The sequence below is a fragment of the Carlito syrichta genome, unplaced genomic scaffold (assembly GCF_000164805.1).
Source record: "Carlito syrichta isolate Samal-C Ts95f unplaced genomic scaffold, Tarsius_syrichta-2.0.1 Scaffold311873, whole genome shotgun sequence".
Classification (NCBI taxonomy): Eukaryota; Metazoa; Chordata; class Mammalia; order Primates; family Tarsiidae; genus Carlito; species Carlito syrichta.
In genome coordinates, this window is record NW_007255969.1 from 287,595 (window position 1) to 311,281 (window position 23,687).

At 42.0% G+C, this 23,687-nt stretch overlaps 1 protein-coding gene across 1 annotated transcript in view; it reads right to left on the reverse strand.

Annotated features, from left to right (window-relative positions):
* Positions 1–23,687, reverse strand: part of MDN1 (midasin AAA ATPase 1) — a 156,691-nt gene that overhangs the window by 88,610 nt on the left and 44,394 nt on the right. Inside the window, exons 17-33 of the mRNA XM_008069236.2 lie at positions 23,055–23,158; positions 21,208–21,352; positions 20,594–20,690; positions 19,512–19,625; positions 17,520–17,667; positions 17,135–17,245; positions 15,161–15,312; positions 14,184–14,362; positions 13,374–13,582; positions 13,051–13,197; positions 11,834–11,975; positions 9,015–9,149; positions 8,796–8,934; positions 8,110–8,248; positions 7,690–7,820; positions 6,524–6,668; positions 2,722–2,851 (exon numbers count right to left, since the gene is read on the reverse strand). Of these exons, the coding sequence (XP_008067427.1) occupies positions 2,722–2,851; positions 6,524–6,668; positions 7,690–7,820; positions 8,110–8,248; positions 8,796–8,934; positions 9,015–9,149; positions 11,834–11,975; positions 13,051–13,197; positions 13,374–13,582; positions 14,184–14,362; positions 15,161–15,312; positions 17,135–17,245; positions 17,520–17,667; positions 19,512–19,625; positions 20,594–20,690; positions 21,208–21,352; positions 23,055–23,158 (2,367 nt within the window). The remainder of the gene's footprint in view (positions 1–2,721; positions 2,852–6,523; positions 6,669–7,689; positions 7,821–8,109; positions 8,249–8,795; positions 8,935–9,014; positions 9,150–11,833; positions 11,976–13,050; positions 13,198–13,373; positions 13,583–14,183; positions 14,363–15,160; positions 15,313–17,134; positions 17,246–17,519; positions 17,668–19,511; positions 19,626–20,593; positions 20,691–21,207; positions 21,353–23,054; positions 23,159–23,687) is intronic.

Sequence of the window (23,687 nt, forward strand, 5' to 3'; positions counted from 1 at the left end):
CAAAAACATTAGCCAGGTGTGGTGGTACACATCTGCAGTCCCAGCAATTCGGGAGGCTGAAATGCGGTGAGTCAAGATCACATCACTACATTCTAGCCTGGGTGACAAAGTAAGACCTCCAACTCAAAACACACACATATATATACATACATACACACACAAAAGGAAATTGTAAACTGCCATTGAATTAATAATGATAAAATAACGGATATGATCATACTAAAAAGAATAAAAACTATTGGAGGGAAAGGGCAAGCAGGCACATTCATTAAGTAGCTAGCAGGGCCGTGGATGGCATTGTCTTTCTGGAGGGCAATCTGACCATAACCAAGGGGAGGAAGTTATGCAGCACCTTATTTCCAATTTCAGAATGTAACTCAAGTTAAACAATATGTCACTCTAACAAGACCAAATGCTTTGACAAGTACTGGTTACCAAACTGAGAGACTGGAAGAAGCAACCCATATGCCTTTCAAAGGTCAATACAAGTATTATTTAAATACATCAATTTCACACAATCTGTTTTGTTCATACTATAAATATATAGATAACATTACTACGGAGACTGGTGAACTAAAAATACCAGAGAAATTACGCAGACCCCATTGTGGTAATCCATGTACTATACTGATTAAGATAACGCAGAATAAAAATATAATAAGTACTGTGATTAGGATCAGAATTCAACTTAAAATGACAGAAGTAGTCAAAATACTAAGTTCATTAAATCTTCAATATCTTTAAAGAAAATCTAAAAAAAAGAATAAAGTATATACTTTCCTGTTTTATATTTCACAATTTAAAAAAAGGTGCTATGATGTGCCTCCCTGTTCCATTTCCAGACAATAAAACTGCTGTGAACTATTAAACTGCTTCTCTCGCACTCTCCATGCTCCTCTGGGTCTTGAAGCCTCCCCAAGAAAGACTGCTACTGCTGTGTAGAAAGCCCAAAGCAAACAGGCTCCCTAAGCACAAGCTGGGGGGCTCAGAGGTAAGTCCTCAGGGCTTCCATGCTTACTGTCCTATGGAGAAACTGTTTATTCCAATTAAACATAAAGCACACTGGTGATGGAGTAGACATGGCAGAGTGACAGCAGTTGCACCTAGCACAATCCAAATAACTTAAAACAAGGGAATAAACAGCCCGTGGGAGATTTAGAGGTTACTTGCTAGGGGGATCCAGCTCCAACACAGAGCCTAAAGACAAGCCACACCTGCTTAACAATTTATCTTCTGCTTTAACTGGGATCTGCACATTAAATGCACCATGGCAAACACACAATCTCACAAGTCTGGGATTCTGAGAGCAGGTGTTGGACACCGTTTGTGGCATCACTGGAGAGCTTGTTAAAGAGGCAAATTCCCATGCCTCACCCCCAACCGAATGAATCAGAAATACCAGGCCGTGGTGCCCAGCAGGCTGTATTCCAACACGCCCTCCAGATGTGTCTGACAACCACAGGCTTAGTCAGTTCTTGTGCCACTGGGTGTTTATCATATTGGCAGGGACTGAAGAGAAAACAGCAAGATGAATTAGACATAGGGAACTCCAGCTGTTCAGGCCGACTGAGTACACCTGTGAATGTGAGTGTAGTGTGGGCCCTCCTTAAAGAAACAGAAGAGTTGGCTCAGAGGACTAAAGAGACAGTCTTTCCTGAAACACCACGGGTGAGAACTGGTTCCATTAAGATGCTTTCCATAGTTAGCCTGCCACGGGTGAGAACTGGTTCCATTAAGATGCTTTCCATAGTTAGCCTGCCTTTTCTTAAAACACCTTTAGCAAGCTGACCATATCCATGAATCCCGGTCTCAAAGAAGGAGATGTCCTTTTATACACTTTAGTAATTTTAAAATGATCCAAAAAACTATGAATTTAGTCTTGGAAACTAAATTTAGTCTATTCTATGTCCAAAATAAATATGCACACATCAAACCAATATAGACCTAAAGAAAAAGAATCATATAATAAATGTGTTGACTCGTACTGGATATTTTAAGAACTGCTAAATCTACGTTATGGGTATATGGAAGTGTTTTTGATATTATTCTATTTTTCCTCTTTGAGATTTTTCATAATAAAATGAAAGTTTTTATTTATTTATTTGTTTGTTTGTTGTTGTTGAGTTGGAGTCTCACTCAGTTGTCCAGACTGGAGTGCAGTGGCTGCTCCTGGCCACCGCAGCCTTGACTTGCTGGGGTCTGGCGATCCTTCCGCCTCAGACTTCCAAGTAGCTGGAACTACAGGCGTGCACCACCACACCTGGCTAATTTTTTGATTTATTGTGGAGATGAGGTCTTGCCAAGTTGCCCAGGCGGGTCTCGAACCCGTGGGCTCAGGCAATTCACTCACCTTGGCCTCCCAAAGCATGGGATTACAGGCTGAGCCACCGAGCCCGGCCAAAATGAAAGTTTTTAAATACAATGAATAAATAATACATTAATTAATGACAACTAAAGAAATGCAGCTTAAAGTCTATAAACACTTTTTCAGGGTGGTGACAATTAAAATACAAAGAAGGAACACTTGACTAGAAGGCGGACAGGCTAGCACCGTACTTTAATTAGATCTATTTTTATTTTGTTTCCACCTCTGTATCTCCTTTCTCCTTATAACAACACATCACATGTACACATGTAACATGGCTCATGTGCACATACATACCCCTCAACTCCTAATACAAACCCACTCTACTAGCACCACCTCCACCTGAGAACTCTCACCTTTATGATCTATTCTGCCCAGAGACAATCCTGGACGGAGATTACGATTGATTATCTGAATTAAATCTTCACGGCTTGTGGTTTGAGGGCACCATATTTCTGTAAACCGGTTTCTCAAGGCAGGAGACAGCTAGAAGGAATGCAAACTACAATGTGAGTTTTAAAACTATGAGGAAAGCTAGACAACAAGTCCTTTGAAAGGTGTTAGCTGTTGAGTTCAGCAAATACTACACGCTTCTCTTGTAATCTCTCCTACTACAATTTACTGAAGGCCCACTTGGTTCTGGCCCCTTACTGATGTCACCCCATCAAATTCCACCACACTCTCTGACAACACCATCACTCTCTTTATAGACAGGGTACAGAGCTTCGAGTTCTTGTAGAGTAAGTGACACAGCAGGATTCCAGTCCTCACCAAATCTAAACTCTTTGCCTTAAGCAAAGATTCTTCCTTTTACTTTACATTTAGGTACAAAAATAAAACTTTAGAGAAAATAAGCAGCCATCTTCCCAAGGAGAAGGGCTGTCTGAAGTGGAAGGAGAAAATGTGTACATGCTCAGAGGGAGAGAAATGATAAGAAGGCATATATTTTACATCTTGTATAACAAAGACTGGTTAGCCCTCCCACTCTTCAGGCCTTTGCCCTCTGTTTGGACTCCTCTTTGCCTTCCACAAGGCCAGTTAACCCATTCACAAATGTCTGCAGCGCCACACAAACATCATTATTCATCTGTCGTCACTTTCACTTTACTTGACGATTGTCATCTGGTCTACCACAGGAGGAGCAGGGCCTGGACTTGAGAACAGCTTGGTGACTGAGCCCTAGTAAATGCAAAAGTGTTCCTCATCACCATTCTAGCCAAGCAGTTCGCCTGGTGTTCAGGGTCCTACCTTGCTCTGCCTGGTAGGCATGCAAAAACAAAAAGGAGCCTTCCCTTAGGTAAAAGCTGGCAACCTTTGTCTTAAGGAAAACTGAAGCTAATCTGAAAGGCAAGTTAACATGCACAATCTTGGAATCAGATCTCTCTGTGGTGCTTCCACTTGCCCAGGAGTCAATGTTTGTATTTTGAGTCGGAAACTGTATTATATTTTATTCCTTCTCTTCCGAGCATTTCTTGAAGTTCAGTTAGAATCTCTTATGCCACTGAAGAAACCTAGCCCCAAAAGGTCATGTTCATATTTCAGGGACCCACGAAATTTCCAAGAATCTCAACTGCCTTCATTCAAGATTAATCCCTCTATCTCTTCTCATATCGCTGACCTGTTACCACAACCCTTCCACTGACTTTAACAGACCAGGATCCAGTACACAGTGCTGCCTTCTCCACTGAAAGGCTTTGCAAACCTGAAAGCAACAGATTGGTGGTTCCTGATTATATGTGATCATAACCTTCTGAACAGAAGAACAGCCTGCTGCCCTGTACTCTACCAAAAATCTGACAGTGACGCATCTAACCCTTAAGAGAACAGATATGTTCCACCTGTAAACCAGAAGACATTCTTATCTGAGACATTTCATCATTCTATTTTTTTTTTTGAGTTGAAGTCTCACTCCATTGCCCAGACTGGAGTGCAGTGGCACGCTCCTGGTCACTGCAGCCTCGACCTTCTGGGCTCCGGCGGTCCTTCCACCTCAGCCTTCCAAGAAGCCGGAACTACAGGTGCGCGCTACTACACCTGGCTAATTTTTGATTTGTTGTAGAGACAAGGTCTCGCCAAGTTGCCCAGGTGGGTCTCAAACCCGCGGGCTCAGGTAATCCACTTGCCTCGGCCTCCCAAAGCGCTGGGATTACAGACTGAGCCATTGAGCCCGACTTCTATCATTACATTTTTATTTACTTATTTTTGTTATGTAGTCTGACTATGTTGCCATGCTGGTCTTGAACTACTGTCCTCAAGAGATTCTCTGGCCTCAAATTCCCAAAGTACTAGGATTACAAGCATAAGTGACCATGCCTGACCATATTTTTGTCACTTTAAAACAACTCATATCTCTCCTTGATATCTAGCAATACAAAATAAAATAAAAATAATAAAACCACTCATAAAGCCAGGTGTGGCAACATGTGCGTACAGTCCCAGTTACTGGGAGGCCAGAATGGGAGAATCATTTGAGTCTACGAGTCTAAGGCTAAAGTAAGCCATGAATGTGCCACTGTACTCCAGCTTAGGCAACAAAGTAAGACCCTATCTCTTTATTTAAAAAAAAAAAAAAAAAGGGCCAGGCACGGTGGCTCAGCCTGTAATCCCAGCACTTTGGAAGGCCAAGGCAAGAGGATTGCCTGAGCCCAGGGGTTCAAGACCAGCCTGGGCAACTTGGTGAGCCCTCGTCTGTACAATAAATCACAAAAAAAACTAGCCGGGCGTGGTGGTGTGCATCTGTAGTTCCAGCTACTTGAAACGCTGAGGTGGAAGGATTGTCTAAGCCCCGCAAGTCAAAGCTACGGTAGCCATGAGCACGCCACTGCACTGCAGCCTGGGTGACGAGAGTGAGACTCCAACACAAAAACAAAACAAAACAAAAAACAAACACTCATGACTCATAAAGCCAATAGTGTTTGAGAACACGAACTCTGCCAGGCTCGGTGGCTCAGCCTATAATCCCAGCACTTCGCGGGGCTGAGGCAAGTGGATTGCCTGAGCCCGCAGGTTCAAGAACAGCCCGGGCAACTTGGCAAGACCTTATCTCTACAATAAGTCAAAAATTAACCGGGAATGGTAACGCACATCTGTAGTACTGCTACTTGGAAGGCTGAGGCAGAATGATCGCTGGAGCCCAGAAGGTCGACGCTGGGGTGGCCGTGAACGTGTGCGCCACTGCACCCAGCCTGGGCAAAGGAGTGAGACTCCAACTCAAAAAAAAAAAAAAAGAGAGAACATGAACTCTAAAAGCAGAGCTGAAATTTATATTTCAGTTCCAGGTTCCCTCAGTCATAAAACAAGGGCAATGACTGTCATACAAATATCTTGTGAGCATCTGTTGGGGCAACATATACAAAGAGCTAGGCAGAGTGACAGAAAATATTTCAGGTACATACACAAAGTAAGTCATCAAACAGGGAAATACAAGGGGGACCCCAAAACACCTGGAATTAACTTATAAAAAACTGTGTCATTATTCTTACATGTTTAAACTTCAGTCACCTTCAGAGTACTCTCCATTTGATAATACACCTATATCAAGATGCTTTTCCAACTGCTCAAAACAGTTTTTGAACTTTTCCATTTTGATGCCTTTTAGTGTTTCTGTGAATTTTTGTTTTTCCTCTTCCTCATCGGCAAAATGTTTCCCTTTGAGGACTTTTTTCCATCCACAGAAACAAAAAAGTCACTTGGGGCGAGACTGGGTTAACAGGGAAGAAGGTGGGACATGGAAGTCATGCCATATCTGGTCAAAACATCACAGTGCAGGTAGGCACGTTGCCATGGTGGAAGAATCATTCACCTTTTGCCACAAAAAAATTCACTGAAGCTCAACACAGCCCCTTATAACAACGCTAGCTGATACACTGATGCTGATGGGTTCCTAGAACACTACTTAGAGGGAGAAGCCTATACTAAATGGGGTCTGTCCTCCAAAAAAAAATTCTGGATTTTTTGGGGGTCCTCCTTGGTATTTACCTGTCCGAATTATTTTTTCAACCTAATGATGATTCTAAAATATATTTTTGGATCTTTGCTTTTTACCTAGTTTTTATCCTACACAAAATTCCAGACACATTATTACATACTATATCTATGGGCACCAGTGAGCTGAGGTGAAAAACTAGCAAGAAACTATGCTTCAGGAAACAGTTTTACCTCTTTTTTTCCAAAGTCGCCCCCGGGGTTCATGGTTGCTAAGATACGAAATTTTTTCCCAGCAGCCAACAGCTCTACCTCATTATCCTTGTCTTCTGGGCTGCCTTTTTCAGCTAATACCAGAGACTTTTCCACTTCAAGGACACTAAAGAAAAAATTGGAGGAGATTAGAAAAGGTTTATATATCCTTTCTATGTTGTGATCTTCGATGATCTTTTTTAAAAGAAGTTCTCTTCTCTGCTGAGTTTTCACTTTAGTTAATGGTTTCCTTTCACAAATTTTAAAACAATTCACAATCCCAATTTCTGTGTAATGGAGGGATATTTCTGATCAAGAGAAAAGAACTCCTTTACCCACTTATTTCCTATTAAGGCATTTGTCTTAAAAAGGATATCCTGCCAGTAAATGTTCATGGCAGCATTATTCATAACAGCCAAACACCGGAAGCAACCCAAATGTCATAAACTGGGGAAGGAATATGCAAGATGTGACATTTCTAATACTATTAGGGATAAGAAGGAACTAATAACATATACTGCAATATGAATGAGCCACGAAACAGAAAGGCAAAGTGAGAGAGGAGCCCATTTACATGAAATAAACAGAAAAGACAAATCTATCAAGGCAGCAAGTAGGTGAATGGTTGGCTGGGGAGGGAGTGGAACCATAAATTAAGTGTAGTGGGCTTGAGAGATCCAACGGAATGATGGAAATGCTCTAACTAGATCAGTACATTTACTAAAACTCACCAAATTGTATTTTATAATATGTAAATATACCTCAATTAAGAGAAAATATACGTGTTACTATATCAAGATTCACACTGGTCTGAAGTTTTGAGATGCCTTATAGCCATAAGACAGAGGATTTTGATTCCAGTTCATTCAAAATATTTAAAAAGTAGGCAATAACTAGACTTAAAAAAGAATTTTAACTTAGGCTCATTTGTTTAAGCCCTGCCATCCCACAGTCCTATCCTTCTGATTACTGACAGCAAAAAGAAAATCTAAGTCTCTTAAAGGAGACCTTGAGTGCCAAAGCCAAACAAGGTGGTAACACATCAACATTAATTATGGACCTATAAGGACCATCTGTGCACAAGACTTATCTGTAAAAATCACACCCACAAAAACATCAAATACAAGGCAAGTCTCTCAGGTATGTACCTGTTGAGTCTTTCCAGGACAGAGTCATCAGCCAGTGAGATCTCATCCAGAAGGAAAAAGCCATCCTCCTTCATGGCCAGAACCAGAGGCCCGTCATGCCACTCAAACAGTCTTGATGTGTCCATTTCTTCCTATAATTGGGAAAAGAAGTGGGGGAAATTAAAAGTCAGGTGGTTCCACAAGACAATATCCAGGAAGTGGCTGGTGCCTACCAGGGTAAAGTAGTCATTCAGAACCTGCACATCAGGATGTTTTAGAAGGGCCCTGTCTACCAGTGAAAAATCTAAAGATATGCATATATAACCTCACCAGAACATGGATCCAGAAACCCCACTATGAGCAAAATCCCATAGCTTCCTCATATAAACAGCCAAATGCAGTTCCTTAAATGAACACATCAACATTTGCTACTGGACAAACCTTGTCCTTTGGCTTCTGTCTCACTGGCCGCAGCCCACCGAGGAAGTCTGATGTCTCCATGTGTAAGTGACAGCTGACTGAGTATAATTTCTGGTTTGCCAAGGCTGCAAACACCTGACAGATAGTAGTTTTTCCACACCTGTTACAGATATGCAACAAATTAACAAGGTATGTGTTCCAAATATACACCAACAATACTCCCATCAACAAAACTGAAGAGCCAGAGGATAGAGCCTCACTGCTGCAGCAGACAGTGCTAGCCAAGGCAAGTCCTCTGCATACCCAGCTAAGGTCGTCCCCTGTTCCTTATCCACAAGACTTGCACTGCATGAATTCCATCCTCACCTAGTCCTACAACAGACTTTCAAGAGGCACTGGCTTATTTGCCCTTCTCTACACACCTACAAAATGAATCTCAGGGTTGGGGTTGGGGGCTGAATAAACAAAAACAGCCCCACTAAAAATGATGCAAAAAATCATTATATTCTATCAACAAGGTATCTAGTATTAAGGAAGAAGAAAGTAAACCATAGTAGGTCCCTTAACTGCTTCATCAAAAAAAGAAAAAAGAGGAAAGGAGGGAAAGGGGGGGAAACATGTTTTCATGACTCCTTTAGAGACAACGCAAGTAATCCCATGGAAGTGAAAGGAACCCTGAACAACCAGTTACTGTCACAGAACGTTACCCAGTGTCTCCAACCAGCAGAACTGGTTCACCAAATTCCAATGCCCTTCCCACCAGCATTGCCAGTCTCCGCATGCCCTCAGTCCACACGATGTGGCTGAACTTAGACTCCAATGTGGATGTCTGAGTAGACAATTTACCTATCAAAAGGAGAATAAATATTTAGGTTCTAATGAGTACAATTCAATTCATAGTCCTCTGGAGTTTTTGGCCTACTCACCCAGCAACTGGAGAACATTTTCTTTGGAGAAAAGAGATTTAGGACACAATTTTTTCTTGAAATGTTTCTCAAGGACTTCTTGAATCACATCCACCTCTTCCTGCTTCCTGACTCGGCCTGCCAGAAGCATGAAACCTAAGGGGGAAAGAAGAGGAAAAGAATCATCAGGTGGGCCAGGCACAGTGGCTTAGCCTGTAATCCCAGCACTTTGGGAGGCTGAGGCAAGAGGACTGCCTGCGCCCAAGGGTTTGAGGTCAGCCGAGGCAACTTGGTGAGACCTCGTCTCTACAGTAAATCACAAAAACTAGCCGGGCATGGTGACATAGTTCCAGCTACTTGGAAGGCTGAGGTGGAAGGATCACCTAAGCCCAGCAGGTCAAGGCTGCGGTTGCCATGAGCATGCCACTGTGTACTCCAGCCTGGGCGACAAGAGTGAGACTCCAACTCAAAAAAAAGAATCATCAAATGTCTACTGAAAACAACAAGAGAAGTTAAGAATAAATATGGAAGCCGGGCTCGGTGGCTCAGCCTGTAAATCCCGCGTCTTTGGGAGGCTGAGATGAGTGGATTGCCTGAGCCTGCGGGTTCGAGACCCACCTGGGCAGTGAGACCTCATCTCTACAATAAATCAAAAAAAAAATCAGCCAGGCATTGTACCGCATGCCTGTAATTCCGGCTACTCAGAAGGCTGAGGCGGAAGGATCGTTGGAGGCCAGCAGGGGAGGCTGCGGAGGCCGGGAGTGGCCACTGCACTCCAGTCTGGGCGACAGAATGAGACTCTAACTCAAAAAAAAAAAAAAAAAGAATAAATATAGAGTAATATCAACTCTTATATGTTGCTGATGGAGTGGAAATCTAAATAACAACTTTGGAAAACGGGATGGCCTTTTAGAACTAAACATGTTTACCCTATGCCCCAGCAATATGACTTGAAGGTATCCACAAACACAAATGAACACATGTGTACCTGATACCTGCACAAATATTCAAGGCAGCTTTACTGACAATAGCTAAAAAGTAAAAATGATCCAGCCATACATGATGCTTACTCCTGTAATCCCACCTATTCAAAAGGCTATGGCAGGAAGATCACTTGAGGCCAGGAATTTGAGACCAACCAAAACAATATAGTGAGACCTTGTCTCTTAAAAAGAAATTTAAAAATCTAGGCAAGTGTGGTGGTACACACCTGAAATCCTGACTACTTGGGACGCTGAGAAGAATCACATAAGCCCAAGAGTCCGAGGTTACAGTGAGCCATGACTATTCCACTGCCCCCCAGTCTGCGTGACAGAGAAAGACCCTGTCTAAATGTCCATCACCAAGAGAATGGATAAACAAATTGTGCTATCTCCACTCAATGGATCATCACATACCAAAGAGCAAATACCACAAGGTCCTATACCGATAAAGCCCAAGCACAGGCAAGATCATTCAGTGGTGACAGAAGTCACAGTAGTGGTTAGAGACAAGAAAGGACCTACTGAGATATTGGAAATGTTCTAACTCTTGGCCTAGGTGGTAATTTACACAAGTACATGCCTTTGTGAAACGCTTCACTGCAGTGGTCCCCAGCCTTTTTGGCACCAGGAACCGGTTTAGGAGAAGATAGTTTTTCCACAGACAGGGGAGGGGGAGATGGTTTCAAGATGATTCAAGCATGCATAACATTTATTGTCTAATTTATTTCTATTATTATATTGAAATAATAATGAAACAATTATACAACGCACCATTTAAAAAAAAGAGAGAGGCATGAATGGAAGGGGTAAAGCAAATAATGAGCGGGCTCCCAATGATCTGACAGGAGACAGAGCTCGCCTGCTGCTCACCTCCTGCTGTGCGGCCAGATTCCTCACAGGTCACCGACTGGTGCCAGTCCATGGCCCAGGGCTGGGGGAACCCTCCTTTACTGCATGTTGTACCTTCATTTTCAAAAACTTTTCATGTATTCCTCTATGTGCAAGTAAAGAAAACAAAACTCTCCACTAGTTTTATGTATTCTTCTTTATTTTTTTTTTTTGAGTTGGAGTCTCACTCTGTTGCCCAGGCTGGAGTGCAGTGGCACGATCAAAGGCCCCGCATCCTCAACCTGCTGGCCTCAGGCGATCCTTCCAACTCAGTCTTTCAACGCCTGGGTAATTTTTGGATTTACCATAGAGATGAGGTCTCACCAAGTTGCCTAGGCTGGTCCCAAACCCCTGAGCTCAGGCAATCCTCTCACTTCGGCCTCCCAAAGTGTTGGGATCATAGGCTTCAGCCACCGTGCCCGCCCTTCTTCTTAACTAGCTCATTAATGAAACACCAGCACTTGTCAATTTAGAAGATTCTAATATACTTTCTATCCTAGCATGAACAATAACAAATTATTACCACAGATTAAACAAAAATGACCAGACTCGAGTCTCAGGTGACATACTGCCTTCTCTTAGAAACCCAAAATTTTCTGACATATCCACTTTCTGTCTATCTCTAAGGCACAAGCAATACTATCTGGTGATCACATTGCAGACAAACGGTCCACACAGTTACCACAAACTACCTGCCTAAACTCCCCAAGAGGCTTTGCCCATATCCTGACTCACACATGTGGCCACCTGAAGGAGAGTAAGAAAACCTTAGCAACCAACCCCTACTAGCATAAAGGCCTGCAGGAACAGGCTCACTTACAAATCAGTTAGGACTTGACGGGCACAGGTTCCCTGGAATACTGAGTCAAATGTATATTTCAACCACAATTTGAGGCAAAATTTATTTTAACAAAAAGTTTGACATTTAACATAACTTAATACTGTGAGTGCACTTGATTGAACACATACCATCGTTGGCTAAATGCTGTAGCCAGTCATATTCCTTCTCAGTCTGCTCAGCCAATCTGTATCTTTCAGCCCATCGGAAGAGATCCCTAAGGGTGATGAAGCCATGCTTTCCAGCAAACACTGAAGAACTTCTGCGATAGGACTATTAAAGTATCCAGACAAATGGAAAAGAGCATTGGCTGCACTCAGTGGTAAGACTGAAGTACAGCTTATATAAAATTCCTAGCAAATTGAAGCTCCTAATGAAATAATTTCATTTTACTGAATAAGATTAATTTTGTTTTAAATAAATGGACTGCAGGCCAGGCACAGTGGCTCACACCAGTAATCCTGCCATGTAAGAGGACTGATGCAGGAGGATCACTTGAGGCCAGGAGTTCAAGACCAGCCTGGGCAGCATAGTGGGACTTTAGTCTCTCCAAATATAAAAAATTTGCCCCATGTGGTGGCATGTGCCTGTAGTACCAGCTACTCAGGAGGCTGAGGTGGGAGGATCACCTGAGTCCAGGAGTTCTATATTGCAGCGAGCTATGATCACACCGCTGCACCCAGCCCAGAAAAAAAGCAAGACCCTTATAAGGAAGGAAAAAAAAGAAAAAAGGTAAATGAACTGTAATCATCTGAACTGTTCAAACTCGTGTCCATAAAGAACGCAGACAAACAACCAAAAACTGTATTTCATATGCCACACAGAAAAAGATTACAAAAAGCAATACAAAGAAGAGTACAATGGTGCCAAAGATGCAGGAAGAATAGTCCAACAATGTAGGACCATAATGGTAAGAGTGTTGGCTTTCTAGAAAGTCAACAGTTTAACCCTACAAAATAAATGAAATTATTTACTTCCATTTATTTTCCAAATTTTTTTCCATCTATTTCCACAAAGAGTCTCTGACTATGTCCATTCAAGGACTATATCCACTTAAAAACTCAAATTCTAGTTTCCCTATGCCAAATTCCATCCTAAATAAAATACGCCAGTAAAGTATACAAGTAGGCAACTATCATCATATATAAATATAGAGAAATTTTATGTAAAATTATTTATAAAAGAAAACAAAAAACAGCTATTAATGAAGTCCATTCAAAAGATCTTTACTCTGAAAAATAAATAAATGGGCATTGCTTCCACCCAAAAAAAGCTGCCACATTTTGCTTGCCAAATCTAATCAACACATTCCAAATGAAACTTAATTCAGTGTAAGGAAATGAGATACCTGAAGGTCCAGCATGACTTTAACCAACTTGCTGCAATAGGAGGGTGGCAAACTACACCGCTTGTGCAAGATTGTTTCCAATTCAGAACTAGGTAATTCATCAAAGTGCAATTCCACAAACCGATTCCTGAAGGCTCTCGAAAGAACCTGGACAAAGTACACAAAAAACATGGTGAAAGGAGTCTGATTTCCAAAATGGAGGCTCTGCCATTCACCAAAAAAAGAAAAATCCTTCAACAGTCGTAAAATCTCTCATTCCTACCAAGAAAAATTTGCAACTTAATGTGGTAATAAACTGAAGTAGAGGTACAAATCCTACACACCTTTCTGCCTCCATAAAGTCCTGGGGGATTCTGAGTGGCAAAAAGCATGAACCTAGGATGTGCTTTAACAACTTCTTGTGTTTCCGTTATGAGCAATTCACGGTTATCATCCAACAGCCTGTTCAGCGCCTCTAACACATCGGTAGGGGCCAAGTTTAATTCATCTAATATAATCCAGTAGCCCTTTCTCATAGCATCAATAAGAACACCTAGGAGGAAACAAACACCGAGAATTAGTGTACGAATTAGTCCAAATGTTTTAAATGTGTCATGTACATACAAATCAACACATCCCAGATTATCAATATATTTCAAAGCAAATTACCATCTCCAGCTAGTCTTGCCACTAAACAAATTGTAACATTGTAAACCAAGTTGGCACAATTTTCTATTAAGATAGACCCTTTTTCCCCCCCCAGAAGCCAGGGCTGACAATTCATTTCCAACTTGTTTAATATTTTCCCTGAAGTCTCATTACCTTTAAATCATCACATTCTCATATCTATTCCCAAGATCTTTCTGTCTAACGCTCACCTCATTCTTTGACTCTCTGGGAAATGAAGCAGCAGTTCAAATGCCCTCTTCAAAATTCAGCCCTAGTCCTCGGCTATTCCGCAAGATTAGCAGGACCTAAAGGAAGGCAGCCCCCTAAGCAGCACCCTTAACTGTCTACAGTTCATGGGCAAAGAAAAACCAGCTGTAATGACAGAGGGTCATGCACCTCAACTGGAAAGAATAAAGAATGCTACCTAGAGAAATGGGTCTAAAAGAAAGAATACCCACATCCATGGAATAGAACATTAACAATACCTTCTTTAAAGACAAGCCTCCCTGAAGAGTTGGATGTGTAACACCCAATGTACTCCTGAATATCTGTGTGTTCATGATTGTTAATACGCACACAGTGATTGCCGGTAGCTGCAGCCAGCCACCGGATCAGGCTCGTTTTACCAACTGATGTCTCTCCCTGAATGAGCACTGGATAGGTTCTGTAAAAGATCAGCAAATAAAGAAAAAATCAGAACAAAACAGAGAAACCAGAATTGATTTGAACAGTATTTTATAAAGAATAACTATATCATTTTACACCATCATAAAAAAGCATTTTTATATATCTATACACTGAAAATTTTCTATGTAAAATTGGCCCTCAGAAAATACTAGCTGGGCTCAGTGGCTCATGCCTATAATGCCAGCACGTTGAGAGGCGGAGGTGAAAGGACTGCCTGAGCCCAGGAGTATGATACCAGCCTGGGCAACGTGGCAAGATATTGTCTCTACAATACATCAAAAGAAATTAGATGGGCATGGAAGTCTGAGGCAGAAGGATCACCTGAGCCCAGCAAGTAGAGGATGCGGTGGCCATGAGTATGTTACTGCACTCCAGTCTGTGCAACAGAGTGAGACTCCAACTCAAAAAAAAAAAAAAAGAGAAAATACTGAGGAAAGCAATCTCAGCCCCTTTGACAACACTTGTGAGAAATGGTAAGTAGAAGTGACTGTTACTCCACTTACCAAAGAGCTTATGATAAGTACTGTTCAACAAAAATAAATAAATAACACTTTTAAACATGGCCCAAATTGTCTGCATCCATATTGCTCTAAAGGCACAATAGAAACAATGCTTTGTGCGAGGAGGAAAATCATAGTACTAACATTAGAAAGTAATTATTCAGTTGGCCAATGAGTAAGAATAAAGCTCTGAATGTTAAGGACATTAGACCAGGATGTCATCAGTGTCTACACTTGTTGAAACTTCAGAGCAGTGAGAGAAAAGGCCCACACACCCTGCGGAGACCACTCGGACAATATCTCTCAGGTTGAGTTTCACAGAAGATGTCAGAATGTATGTCTCATCTATTGTAGGCTCCTTGTCTCCCACTGAAATCCAATAGCCTTCGACTTGGATAAGACGACCTCCTTTTGGCTCTGGAATAGGCTAAAAGCCACAAAAGTTGGAGAGATCATACATAATTGCAAGACAACTACGGCATTCTTTCAGAGAGGCGCATAAAGTAGAAAACAAAGTTGTCACCAAGGATGCGGTCAAGTTTTAGTTGCTCTGAACATTAAAACCCATGGGCGAAATATGAACATAGCATGAACATTTTTATAAATCAAAAGCGATGAAATGGTGGTCAAATCTGTAACTACTAAAAAGTTATCTTCTAGAACACTGGGTCCCCAGGTTTGAAGCTGCAATCCTGGGCCTGCTTTTCAGGGCTCCTAAGTTGAGTTGAGGCACAGTGGGAAGAAAAGCTCTCTAGGCTTCTGTCATACCATGAAGAACACACACAAAATGAGCAACTAGAGGAGACACCCATTTGATTATGACAAAAGTCAAATTTTGAGAAAAACCTGAGTCTTTTCTCAATGTTTTCACAGTTTATCAGAAGTATTTTTTCATGTGTTACTTGTATAATTTTTTAAATGGCTGAATCCAAAGTAACCCCAAGTCCCAAGGCCCTCTCTTCCCAATGAACAAGCAATCAACATGCACACAAGCCAGTTGGTGAGCCAGTTTCTCTCAGCCTCTTTCAGTCCCTTGCTATTCTCCAATTTTCTCTGTCAAAGTCAAAGGACTGTCTACAACAGTGGCCCCTCCCTCTTCCAAAAAAACCAGCCACCAAGCCGGGCTCGGTGGCTCAGCCTGTAATCCCGCGCCTTTGGGAGGCTGAGGTGAGTGGATTGCCTGAGTCCACAGGTTCGAGACCTGCCTGGGTAACTTGGTGAGACCTCATCTCCACAATAAATCAAAAAATCAGCCGGGCATGGTAGCACACGCCCGTAATTCGGTTACTGGGAAGGCTGAGGCGGAAGGATCGCTGGAGCCCAGCAGGTCGAGGCTGCGGTGGCCGGCAGTGGCCACTGCACTCTAGTCTGGGCGACAGAGTGAGACTCCAACTCAAAAAAAAAAAACCAGCCACCAATCAGAAGGTAGAGACTGTGGATAAGTATGTGTAGTTAAACTATGCAGACAGTTTAGATAAACCACTGTGGAACCATCCAATGAAATGTATGTGGCTATTAGAAAGCAAGTCACAATAATCTGTTACAAAAATAAAAATATAGCCAAGACACACTTAGATCAAAAAGGAAAGCTACAGGATATTTTTATGAGATGGTCTCACTTATTTTACTTAAATACACATTAGAATTTACCTCAACAAATCAATACACACATACCAAAATATGAATATATAGAAAAATTAAATATATACATTACAATTTAGCTGGAAAGAATTAGCTACAGGATTTAAATCTCCAAAGAGTACAATTATTAAAAACCCTTACCACCTAAAACATACATTTCTGTAATGTTTAAACTTTTTTTTTTTTTTTGAGTTGGAGTCTCACTCTGTCACCCAGACTGGAGTGCAATGGCCACTTCTGGCCACCGCAGCCTCAACCTGCTGGGCACCGGCAATCCTTCCGCCTCAGCCTTCCAAGTAGCTGGAACTACAGGCGCATGCTAACACGCTTGGCTGATTTTTTGATTTATTGTAGAGATGAGGTCTTGTCAAGTTGCCCAGGAGAGTCTCGAACCCGCGGGCTCAGGCAATCCACTCACCTCGGCCTCCCAAAGTGCTGGAATTACAGGCTGAGCCACCGAGCCCAGCCTAATGTTTAAACTTTTTGCAACAGATTACTTTTATATTTAGAAAGAGATTTTGTTTAAAAAAAAACAACAAACCAGCTAAAAATTGATAATTCAGCCTTTCACTTTGTCAAAAATTCAAAGAATCAAAACAATAACTTACCTGCTTCAGTAGACTTTTGACATTGCCAGAGACAATGTGTTGACAAATGAGCTTTTGAACTATCGGGTGTGATGCCCTGTCAAGCTGTGTTAAGAAACCCAAACAAAAGCCCTAGAAAGAAAAAAAAAAACATGCACAACACTCATTACCCTTCTGCAACAGTCACCCAATTCATTTCAGGAACATTTAACTTCTTGGGTGGTGCTGCTTCCCAACTTGCAAGTGTGATACAGCGGTAGGTCAAGGTCGGGGCAGCTCTGGCATGAAGTATGCTGGGCTAATCTGCCTGAAGCACAGGTAAACCTGGCATATGCACCCCCATGCCCTCCTTCCCAAGGCGACCCCATCCATCAAGTTCCTAAGACAAAAAAGACTTTAGCAAGACCTCATAGAGTGACCGCTGGATGCTGCCACATGGATTGGAGGCTGCAAATCGCAGGGCCCTGCAGAGAGTCCGAAGGCTGTAATGAGGTCTATGGCCGGTCCCATCCACCAATGTGGTTCCAGACGCTTTTCGCAAAGCTGTGTAGAAGCTATGAAGAGAACAAGTTCAGGCAATTTTATTTATGAATAAGAATTTATTGTTTTCACTTCTCTACCGAAGACCCAAAGGACATATTATTAGGTCAGAAATGGTCAGGCTTAAATATAACATCCTAGAGCACACATTAAAACATCTAAATCTATTTTTCTCTTTCTTTTTTTTTGGGGGGGGGTGTTGGAGTCTCACTCATCCCAGCGACCACCTTCTGGGCCCCAGCCTCAGTCTTCCAAGTAGCAGTAACTACAGACATGCACTACCACACCCAGCTAATTTGTTGATGTATTGTAGAGACGAGGTCTTGCCAAGTTCCCCGGGTTGGTCTTGAACCCACAGGCTCAGGCAATCCATTCACCTCAGTCTCCAAAAGTGATGGGATTACAGGCTGAGCCACTGAGCCCGGCCTAAATCTACTTTTCATACACTGAGAAGCTGTATTTCAAAATAATAAAATGAAGACGAATCTACTCCCATGGGAAACGGGAAAGTATGAGGTGCAATTCCTCTAGCAAAAAGGTACTGATAGAGAGAGGTGAGAAGCTTCTGTGTTCCTGAGTTAGCTCTAACTTGAGGAGTAAATGCAGCTCCCGTCTAATCTATAATGGTGATGAAAAAACAGAACTAACAGTGTTTTGAAACGCTACAGAAATGGCCAGAAACAGAGCTGACAAAATGTCCAAGGGTGGGGAAGGTATGATGGCCATGACTATTAGCACTACCACGTTTTAAAAGTCCACATAACAAGACAGAAAATGTTTCAGACAGAAACATAAACTCCTTGCACTTCAACATTTTGTGCAATTCATCATTAACTAACACCACAAGGTCAAACGTAACCAAGTATGTGTCATAGATGAAATCTAAGTTCCTGCTAGACACGGTGGCTCACGCCTGTAATTCCAGCACTTTGGGAGACAGAGGCGGGAAGACTGCCTGAGTCCAGGTGTTCGAGACCCATGTGGGCAACTTGGCAAACCCTCATCTCTACAATAAATTAAAAACTTAGCCAGTCATGGTAGCACGCATATGTGGTTCCAGTTACTTGGAAAGCTGAAGCAGAAGGATCACCTGAGCCCAGCAGGTCGAATCCGCAGTGGTCATGAGCATGCCAATGCACTCCAGCCTGAGTGACACAGTGAGACTCTGACCAAAAAAAAAAAAGAAAGCACAAAATGCAGTGACACACTAATATGATTCTATTTCAGCTCCTTTATATAAAGTATTTCTTTATAGAGGACAAAGAAAAAGTTACATAAGTCACATCCCTAGAATGATACAATTTGTTTCTCAGAGACCCAGTAGCAGACTCGAGGTAGTGGCACACAAAGGACTGCACTCTTTCCATATGGCAAACAAAAAACATGAAAAACTGACTCAAAGCATCAAGCCACACAACCACAGTATTCTTTATTATACTAAGTATCTATTAATTCTAAACCTGACACGAGCAACAATATTAAATTTTTTCCTTCTACAATCTACATAGCTAATATGAATACTACAAATACAAAAAACTTCATGAAGACAGATCAAAATGCAAGCTACTTACATCTCTCCAAGAACTCAAACTCTTAGCTATGAACACTGAGGTAATCAGGAGAGCACTGTCTGATTGCTTACATATTCTCATAGGTAGTGACTCACAGGTTTCTATTTTCCTTAGAAAAATCTGAGGGACTTCATACAGGTGCCAACATTAAAACAGAATCTAAGTAATCCTTCCATCAAAATTCTCACGTGAGAAGCAAACAACAAAATCGAAAAATATATGTGTGCAAGTGCATGAAGAACACATGTACAGAAAAAGTTTATAAAGACACACTAGAGAGAACATACTTTATGATTCCTTGCACTGTGGTCTTGTGCACACTCAATCCTTTCAGATAATCCACAATAAGAATTTGTAAGTCTTCTTTACTTTCTAATTCTTCTACATAAAGTTCTGTGAATCTATAAGACAACAATTACATAATAATCATTTTTTAGGAATACAGCTATGCTAACAGAAAAACTTGAAACGGATGTTACATCACCTCATTTTAACTGCCTGTAGTATAAACTGTAAGTCTTTCAACTTGAGATATGAAAAGATCATAATGAAATAAAAGATAATGCAACCATTACCAAAAATACTCCATTACTACGACTACTTCTATGCAATAAGTCTTCTAGATAAGGTCCTTATGAGAAGAAATAGTGACAAAAATAAGACTTTTCTTTATTTTCAGAAGGTTTTTATCATCACAACATGGAAACGAAATAAGTGCAACAAAAAATAAGCCCCTTCACCATAAAAAATAAATGACTATAGTAAGAGATAATAATTCCTTTAATGTAGTTTCTTTAATGTAGAATTGTTGACTACTTTCATAGAGGGAAAGGATCCTTTAAAGGAACCTTTTAACATAATTTTGAAACCCAAAATGAAACAAAAGTTTGCCAAGAATAAATCTAGTCACTTATCATTTCCCAAATGTAACATACATAAAACACCAGTAACTAGGTACTTTATTCATGTCAGTGCTGAGTGATGAAAAATGAAAGACACTTCAAAGGCCTTTTATAGATCATGAGTCTCATCCAAAGTGGACTGTGTTCCTGAAATTCATTGATACATATGTGACTGGGGCACAGTGTATAGGAAAGATTTCTAAAAAAAAAAAGGCTATCTGAGGAAGGAAAGACATTTTCAACAACATCCATGAGCCATACTATTAATGCAAAGAAAAATATTGTCCCATATTTTGGAGTTTCGACCACATGCAGGAAGTAGAGGAATATGAAAAATAAGGAAACCAAGATTCCTCCATCAGAGGCCAAGAAATTTTAATCACTGATCTAAAGTTCAGTTAGGACACTACTGCCAATTGATAAATAAAGAGACCTCTTTAAAAAGTCTTCAAGAACCATACTCTCACCTGCTTCTTATTCCTGGTGGGAGATTTCTTTTGCCTACATCAGTTGCTGGATTCATGCAGGCAAATAAACGAAAGTCAGGATGACGAACCAGGGGCTCTGTCAAGAGAACATGATAAACTCTCGACAACTTGTAACAATCAAGTGATCAGCCGCAGATCCTAGGGCAAGGCTCCACAGAATCTCAGACCCAGCAGGCCTGCCTGGGCCCTTGCCAGCCTGGTGCCATTGCTCACACCATCCTTGCCTTTGCTGAAGCCCCAGTGAAATCACCTTCCAGACCAATGTATACAACCTAATCTCATGTTGCAGTTCCACAGTCTTTTACGAGAAATTTAATCACTGTTACTTTTTAATCACCCATTAACCCATATATATTTTGTCACAGTATACGTGTCTGTTACCCATAACCCAAATACACTGAAAAATATCACATTTTTTTTTGCATTCCCCATATACCATAACAATAGTTCAATGCACTTTGCAGAGAATTTATATTTAAGGAACGAACAAATTTCATTGGGAGGCCCATGTAATCCACCAGACCAAAGAATCTCACCCTAAAGGGGCCAAAAAGCTTGACACCAAATCACATCCCAAATGGCTCAGGTAATACCTGTATCTCCTCGATCCAGCAACACCAGGGATCCAGAAGATCCTTCAAGTAAACCACTCAGGCATTCTAAAATTTCTGGAGCAGCCAGATTAATCTCATCCAACAAGATCCACTCTCCCTTCTTTATAGCCTGAGCTAATGTACCCTAGAAGATAAATTAAAATGTTAAGAATACATGTCAAATAAAGGCACACTCACCAAGAGCACTTATGCAAGCAGGGTTAGAAATAGAAGCAAGGCAAATCTTTCCTGCCTGGTGAACTTTCACCTTAACTCCCCAATAGATAGGAAGAGTTGAGGCCAAGCTAACTTTTCATTTATTTATTTTTTTGAGTTGGGGTCCCAGGCTGAAGCGCAACAGCATGATCACGACAATCATAGCTCACAGCAGCCTCAACTTCCTGGGCTTAGGAGATCCTTCTACCTCAGCATCCCAAGTAGGTAAGACTACAGACACACAATGCCAAATCCGGCTAATATTTTTTATGTTTTGTAGAGATAAGATTTCACTATGTTGTTTAGGCTGGTCTCAAACTTCTGATTATTCAAACAATTTGCCTGCCTTGGCCTCCCAAAGTGCTGGAATTAAATTACAGGCATGAGCTACTACGCCCGGTCACCAAGTCAACTTCTTAAAAAGTATAAAAGGCCAGGCTCGGTGGCTCAGCCTGTAATCCCAGCATTTTGGGAGATGAGTGGATTGCATGAGCCCACAGGTTCGAGACCTGCCTGGGCAACTTGACAAGACCTAATCTCTACAATAAATCAAAAATCAGCTGGGTGTGGCAGCGCGCGCCTGTAGTTCCAGTTACTTGGAAGGCAGAAGTGGAAGGATCGCTGGAGCCCAGCAGGTCGAGGATGCAGTGGCCAGGAGCGGCCACTGCACTCTAGTCTGGGTGCCAGAGTGAGACTCCAACTCAAAAAAAAAGTATAAAGGGATCTGGCCTGGCACGTTGGCTCAAGCCTGCAATCCCAGCACTTTGGGAAGCCGAGGCGAGAGAATTACCTGAGCTCAGGGGTTCAAGACCAACCTGGGCAACTTGGCGAGACTTGTCTCTACAATAAATCAAAAAACTAGCCAGGTTTGGCGGCATGTGCCTGTAGTTCCAGCTAGTAAGAAGGCTGAGGATTGCCACGCTCAGTAGTTAAGCCTGTAATCCTGCGCTTTTGGAGGCTGAGGTGAGTGGATTGCCTGAGCCCGCGGGTTTGAGACCCACCTGGGCAGCGAGACCTCATCTCTACAATAAATCAAAAAATCAGCTGGGCATGGTAGCACATGCCTGTAATTCCAGCTACTCGGAAGGCCGAGGTGGAGGGATCGCCGGAGCCCAGCAGGTCGAGCCTGCGGTGGCCGGGAGCGGCCACTGCACTCCAGTCTGGGCGACAGAGTGAGACTCCAATTCAAAAAAAATAATAAAATAAAAAAACAAACAAAGATATCCATAAGAATACATATAATCCACCTAAGCCGGGCTCGGTGGCTCAGCCTGTAATCCCGTGCCTTTGGAAGGCTGAGGTGAGTAGATTTCCCGAGCCCGCAGGTTCAAGACCCGTCTGGGCAACTTGGCAAGACCTCATCTCTACAATAAATCAAAAAATCAGCCGGGCGTGGTAGGGCATGCCTGTAATTCCAGCTACTTGGAAGGCTGAGGCAGAAGGATCGCCAGAGCCCAGCAGGTCGAGGCTGCGGTGGCCGGGAGCGGCCACTGCACTCCAGTCTGGGTGACAGAGTGAGACTCCAACTCAAATAAAAATAATAATAATAATAATAATAATAATAATAATCCACCTAAAACACACATTTTGCATCAAATCAACATTCCCTTAACTTAAATAACTAAGAATACCTCTACAAATGCAAACAATAGGGCATTTTCAGTCATTTTCATCTGTTGCTGGGCATGGTTGAGTCTAAGACCAAATGCTTCCCATTTCTCCTTTATGAATAAGCCTAGAAAAGAATAGAGACAAGACTTTAACACACATTTTAAGTTGTAATATATGCAACTTTGTAATATATATAATATAGAGGAGATATTTGCAACATAGAAAATACACAATTGGATGTGGAGGCTCACACCTATAATCCAAGCACTTTGGGAGGCCAAGGCAAGAGGATTGCTTGATTTCAGGAGTTAAATATCAGTCTAGGCAACATAGTGAGACCTTGTTTCTATGAAAAAAAATATTAGCCAGGCGTAGTGGTGTTTGCCTGTGGTCCCAGCTACTTGGGAGGCTGAGGCGGAAGGATCACTAGAGCCCAGGAAGCCAAGGCTGAGGTGAGCTGCGATCATGCCACTGCCCTCCACCCTGGGCGACAGAGTGAGACTCCAACTCAGTAACAACAACAAAAAAAGACAATTAACAAAACTCACATAAAAAATAGGCATCTTAGCCGGGCTCGGTGGCTCAGCCTGTAATTCCGCGCTTTGAGAGGCTGAGGTGAGTGGATTGCCTGAGCCCGTGGGTTCGAGACTCGC